The sequence below is a fragment of the Magnusiomyces paraingens genome (genome assembly GCF_902498895.1).
Source record: "Magnusiomyces paraingens strain CBS 517.90 genome assembly, contig: contig4, whole genome shotgun sequence".
In the NCBI taxonomy this organism is placed as follows: Eukaryota; Fungi; Ascomycota; class Dipodascomycetes; order Dipodascales; family Dipodascaceae; genus Magnusiomyces; species Magnusiomyces paraingens.
In genome coordinates, this window is record NW_022474070.1 from 2,192,501 (window position 1) to 2,199,496 (window position 6,996).

Here is a 6,996-nt window from a genome sequence, read left to right on the forward strand (position 1 = left end):
GAGGTACATTTTGGGCATAATTACTATAATAGTAAAAGTAAAAGTAAAAGTAAAAGTAAGAAAAAAAAAAAAGCCTTTGTCTATCTAACAAAAAATAAAAATAAAAAAATGAAAACTCGATATTAGCCTAAACTTGAAGAAAATCTAAGATATTATCATGCACATGAAATATATATATATATATATATATAAATTCAAAATACTTAGAATTTAAATTACGTTCTTAAGTATAAAGTCTTATTTCTTTTTTTTTTCTCTCTTTTTCTCTTTTTCTCTCTTTCTCTCTTTCTCTCTATTTATGAAGAAATCATTTAAATTGAGTTCCAATTAGTATAGAATCTAAATAAATGTAAGAACCAAATAACAAAAAATGGTTGTTATTATTAATATATATATATATACTCCCCATTTGGTTTTTGTTGTTGTTCTTTTTTTTTTCTTTTAACTCTCTTTTCTTTGTGTATCCGACGGCCAAAATTAAAAAATTAAAAAATTAAAAAAAAAAAAACTTTACTTTGATTGTATTTAGTTCTAATTTCTTAGTTTTTTTTTTCATTTTAGTAAATGAGCATATATATATATATATATTCATATTTACCTTTGTGTTTTCTTCTTTTTTTCTTTTTACTCTTTTATTTAACCAATGATTGTTGATCTCAAAGCAAAGAAGAAAAGAAAAATTAAAAAAAAAAAAAAAAAAAAAAAGAAACTTTGAGCCTCTTTTTTTTTTTTTTATTTATTTATATCTAGTCTATGGTTTTTAGTCTCAATTGAAAACCATTTTTCTGCTCTCTCTGTCTTTATTTTTTTTGTTCCAACTATCCTCCTCTTCCTCTCTTTTTAGCTTCTATGATCACCACCACTATTAAGGTGCAAAGTAGATCAATGATTATGGGCTAAATACTATGGAAAAAAAAAAAAAATACAAAATTAATTTCCCAGTTAGTGTAAATAAAAAAAAAAAATTATTATTATAATTATTAGTAGTAGTAGGTTTGTTTATATTATTCTATCAATATATATCTATCTTTCTATCTTACTAAATGTTGGATCTGACACAAGTGTAATGTAACATCACTATAACTAAGAGTTATAGGTAATATAATATTATAATACTATATATACTACCCTGTTGCATTGCTCGGAGCGATCGGAGATTCCGAATATTCCTACATACGCCCAGCAAGCAAAAAAGAGATAAAATGCTTTGTCTATGAATGGATGAATGAATGAAAAAAAAAAAAATTGGTATATTCCATTTCTTTCGGAAATATGTCTTTTTTTTTTGTTTTTTTTTTGTTATTATCCATTTATCCATCCATTTCATCTTTCTTTAACATAAGTTCATCTTAATTGGTGCTATGCCTACGTCTTGTCTATCGATTTGCTCTTCAATTATTATTATTGTTATTAGCTTTTTTTTTTTTTTTTTTTTTTTAGATTCTTTATATAGTTATTCCCTCAGTCGATATCAATTATTATATATTTTTAATAATTAAAGTCGCTGAATCTACTAATCATGATAAGCTACTTTATGTTTATGGGGTTTGTTATTGTTTTTGCTGTTGTTGTTGTTGTTGTATTCAATTCTATTCTAATTCTATTTAAAGTTTATAAGAAGAAAAAAAAAATTGAATTTGTTTCTATTGTTAGTTTAAAATAATTTTGTTTTTTAGCAGCTCTCAAACTTTGTATTGCCATTTCTTTCTTTCTTTCTTTCTCTCTCTCTCTCTCTTTTTTTTTTTTTTTTTCTTTTCAATTATCTTTTGAATTTTTTTTAAACATTTATTTATAAAGTGAATATAGAAGAAAAAGTAACAGAAGAAGAAAACGAAATGTTTTAATATCAAACTTTTAGTGAATATATATATCATTATCTTCATTTATTCATAGACAAAAAAAAAAAAAGATCAATTCTTCTCGTTTTTTTTTTTTTTTTTTTTTTGATACTTGTAAATTAAACCTAACTAGTTTGCTCAAAGTTGAAGCTTTTTTTTTTATCTTGCTATTATTATGTTTTTTTTTTTTTTTTTTTTTTTTACAAAGGATATATATAAAAGAAATAAAAAAAAAGAAAAAAAAAATTATTGATTTACTACTACACATATTTGGGGGAGGAGAGGATTTAAGTAAGAAGTGGGAAAAAGGTTTATTCATTTAATACTTTATTCAATTGTCAATTGAAGACTGAAAAAATAAAAAAATTAAAAAATTAAAAAATTAGAAAAAAAATTTTTTTTTTTTTTTTTTTTAATTTTCAATAATGAAATAACAGGATAATAATAATAATAATGGAGGCCCTCGAGAAAAAAAAAAAAAAAAAAAAAAAACGAGGATTGAAGAATATGTTATTTTTTATTTTATTTTATTTTATTTAACAAATAACGGTCAGTCAGCTTTGCATTAAATTGATTGACTGATTGATAAACCCCTCCCCCAGTTTTTATTATTATTATAATAATAACCACCCAGTTTATTTGTTTGTTTATATTAATTAAGCTTAGTAATATCGATAATATATTTTCCTTGTTTCTTTCTTTTATTTAATTCTCCCATCTTTTATTTTATTTATTTATTTTCTTTTCAATATATTTATATTTATATTGAGAGAACTTGAAAACAATCAATCTTAGACTTTTATTTTATTCTTATTTTCATTTTATATTTTTTATATATTAGATTTCTTTTTTTTTTTATTTGGTAAGGCAACTGAGCCCTTTTTTTTTTTAAAAAAAAAAAAAAAAATCCCTCTTATGTTTTTAATTTTTATTTTATTTTCCATGTGCTCTCTCTCTCTCTCTATCGTACTATATTTTATTTATTATATGATTTATATATCGTTCGATATTTTTTTTTTTTTTGATTTTTGATAGATAAAAAGATAGACTTAAACTTCATGTACCTACTTACATACTTACTTACTACTACATTTATGTGATCTGATTATTTAGTGTCATATCATCACTTTCTTTCTTTCTTTCTTTTCAATTCCTATCAATCGTAGCCCGTGATTTCTTCTACTACAAGTCATCATTATTTAGAATCTAATTTAACAATTGTAACCATATTCTTCTTCTTCTTCTATTCCATTGAATCAAAAACAATACCCATGTTTCTTCTCTTTGGTTAAAACACATGTATGTGGTATATATTTCCCTGTCATTGTGGAGTGGTTTTTTTTTTTTTTTTTTTTTTTTTTTTTTTTATAAGCTTATTATACTTTGTGACAAACAAACGCACATCTCTAGATCCAGTCGCTTAACTTGTTTAGATATTTAGTTATTTAGTTATTTCTTGCTATGAAATTTATGCGCTTGTAATAATAAATAAAGCCTTTTTTTTTTTTTTTTTTTTTTTTTTTTTTCCTTTATATTTTACAGTCTTTTTATTTAAATAAATAAATAAATAAATAAAAAAGCATAAGTGGCACGTTGGTTGGGGGGTTTATGTTTATACGAAAAAAAAAAAAAATAAATAAAAAAATAAATTTTAATATTCCAAAGTACTTTGTTTTGTTAAACTTGTCAAATCTGTCTACGTAAAAACTCAATACATCATCACCATTCCCAGATATGCTTGTAAAGCTTCACTTATAATTATTATTATTATTATTATTATTATTATTATTATTATTATTATTATTATTATTATTATTATTATTATTATTATTATCTTACATTAAAATAAAATAAAATAAATCCTTGTTTTTTGCGCGAAATTTAAACTTTTGTATTTCCTTTTTTTTTTTTTTTTTCAAAAAAAAAAAATCCACCTTTTGCTTAATCATCATCTTCATCATCTTTTTCCTTTAATATTTTTATTCAAATCATCAATTTCTTCTATTCTTTTTTTTTTTTGATTCCCCCCCTTCGATTATGAAAAAAAATTTACTTTGATAAAGGCGGATCTCTTACTCTTTTTGCTTATAAAAAAAAAAAAAAGAAGAAGAGCCCTTTAATTACTCGAAGGTTACAATATATATATATATATATATAATCCCTATATCACTACTACCTAATTCATTAGGGTTCCGCAACCGCTGCTACTGCTATGAATACCTTATTTAAGGGGAAACAAAAAAAAAATGAGGGGAATCGGTGATAATAATAATAATACGCGTTGGCCCCTGACGAGATATATATAAAAAAATCTTTTAGTTTAAAAAAAAAAAAAAAAAGATAGTAAGAAGAAAAAGAAGAAGAAGAAAAAGAAGAAGCCCTTTTTTTTTTTTTTTTTTTTTTTTTTTACGAGGAAGGGCGGGAACTACTTGAATACTAAAAGGCGCGGAGTTTTTTAAAAAAAAAAAAAAAAAATTTTTTTTTTTTTGGATTGATTCATCAGTCCGCACATTGGTGGGAAATAAAATAAAAAAAAAATAAAAAAAAAAAAAAGGCGCACATAATAATGATTAAGCAACATTTTTTTTTTTTTTTTTTTCAAGGTGGTTAACATTTATATTAAATTTATAAAAATCAAAAACATGGACTTTTTTTTTTTTTTTTTTTTTTGTGGTTTTATTTGGGCCATTCAATAGATGAATAAATGTAATCAAAACTAGCAAAAAAAAAGTCTCGAGATTGTATTTGTTATTGTTTTTACAAAAAAAAAAAAAAAAAAAAAAAAGATACTACACTAGAAATTTTAAATAGTGAATAGTCATTTATTTTATATATATTTAATTTTATATATATTTAATATAATAATAATAATAGCATACTTTTAAAGCTCAATTGCTTGCTTCTCAATAAACTTTAATGAAAGAAAGAAGGAAAAAATTCATGGAAAAAGATCTGGCGTTAGAAACGTGGAACAAAGTATCCAACAATGCGGCAGAATCAGAAAATCACGGCTGAGAAGGTTTATTATTTAAAAGATGAAAAAGATGGAAAAATAAAATTTTTTCTTCTTCTTCTCAAAAACTTTGGGGGAAATACAAGCGGGAAAATGAGAAACTGTTTCTTATTTGAGCTTCTTCTTCTTCTTTTCTTTTTAGTTGCTCTCTTCCTAGTAATCATTTAAAAAAAAATCAAGTAAAGCCGATCAACGGCATTGTCAAGTTTGATGATAATAATGATGAAAATTAAAATAATAATAAAATTCCCTTTGATTGATTGATCACTCATGAGGAAAAAGAAGAAAATGAGAAAGTGCAGCAGTTAATTCGTAAATTAAAATGATTTAAATATTGCCGCTAAGTGTTGACAGTCTGATGGCAGTGCCTATGGCAGTGCCTATGGCAGTGCTTAAGGCAGTGCTGCTACTTCTGTTGGTGGTGGTGGTGGTGCTGCTGCTGCTGCTGTTTTTTTTTTTTTTTTTTATCAGTCTGTGTTTGATGGCTGCACCGTTTCACACGTAGGCAGACAGACGGATATTTCCAAAATAAAAAAAAAAATAAAAAAAATAAAAAAAAATCTTCCAAGTTGACGATGTTTGGTGGTGGTGTGGACACAACAACAACAACTTAATCAATCAGTCAACCGACTAATTGACCAACCAATTAACTAACTAACTTACTAACCCCTTCTAATAAAAATAATAATAAAAAAAGGTTCAAAATCTTCTGACAAACGTGCATTTAGAAAGAAAGTTGGTGGTGGAGAGACTGACTGGCGGCCCAGATTAAAGAGGAGTAAAAAAGACCCACAGAAGAAAAGAAAAAAAAAAAAAAAAAGGTTTGATGCCTCTCCTGTTAATTCCAAAAAAAAAAAAGTTGATAAACCTTTCAAACGTATCTTTTAAAAGAAAAGAAAAAAGAGGACAAGAGGATAATTATATCGATAATTAAATGCACGTTTGTATTAAATGGCTGATTCTTCATCAAAGGGGACTTTTTTTTTTTTTTTTTTTTTTAAAGGGTCGCATTTGAAATGACAATACACTGATGTATTTTCTCTTTTTTTCTGACTTGGACTCGTCGTTGTATTTAAGGTTTGTTATTGTTGATCTTGTGTTTGTGTGTGCAAATAAATAAATAAATATATTCCCGCATTCTTTTTATACCCAAGTCAAGGCACGTTTTTTTTTTTTTTAAAAAAAAAAAAAAATATTCAACAAAAGGACTTGAAATAGAAAGAATCAGAGAAATATAAAGATAGAATGGGGAAATATTTTTGATTACTTTCCTTCTTGTTTTGAAAAAAAAAAAAAAAAAAAAAAGAAAGAAAGAAGAAAAAAAAAAATTCCGTGTTCCGCCCTCCAAGTCTCAGTTCGGCCAATTCCAGAGTTTATTAGACTCTTCGTTTTCTTCCATTGATTTATTTTTTTTTTTTTTTCAACAACAATCCTCCTCTTTTGTCAAGGGTTGGAATGTGTCTTTGAAAAAACACACACACACACACAGAATAAGACACTTTAGTCTTTAGGGAAGAAATATAAAAAAAAAAAAACCCTTTTTCTTTCTCTCTCTCTCTCTCTTTAATTCGCAGTTGCATTGGCCAATTGTTGTTGTTGAAGACCATCTTTGATGCGCCGCTTGGGACAATATGGACACATCATGTGGTTACACCGGGTGCAGTCATATCGGGGTGGTGGAATTCCATGGTACCGTGCACATTGACAACAATACCACTCAGTGATTGTTTGTGGGTCGTGGGGATCATACATGTCTGCCATAGAGGGGGTTTCAAGGTCTTGTGGTTGGATGGTAACTGCCATTGTTGAATATTAAAATATTGAATGCTAATGTCTAAATGCTAAATGCTAAATGCTAAATGATAAATGATAAATGCTGAATGCTGAATAATAAAATGTTGAGAATGTATTTTAGATCAATGCCGATTTAGATTTTAATTGATTGATTGATTGGTTGATTGGTATGCTTAATTGAGAATGTTGATTGAATGTTGAAAATCGTTTAAGAAAAATAGGTTTTGTATAAGATTGTATATTATTATTCAAAGGAGTGTAAGTATTTGGAATATATATAAATTTTAGATTAATTTTTTTTTTTTAAAAAAAAAAAAAAATTTATAAATGATAATGATTTATTTAGAAAAA

The 6,996-nt window shown here is 25.3% G+C and overlaps 1 protein-coding gene across 1 annotated transcript; it reads right to left on the reverse strand.

Moving 5' to 3' along the window:
- Positions 1 to 6,414: 6,414 nt before the first annotated feature.
- Positions 6,415 to 6,654, reverse strand: SAPINGB_P005427 (uncharacterized protein; the record flags this gene model as incomplete). The annotated part of the gene is made up of 1 exon (XM_032000141.1): positions 6,415 to 6,654. One exon carries the CDS (start codon positions 6,652 to 6,654, stop codon positions 6,415 to 6,417), a length of 240 nt encoding a protein of 79 aa, XP_031856032.1.
- Between the last annotated feature and the right edge of the window lie 342 nt (positions 6,655 to 6,996).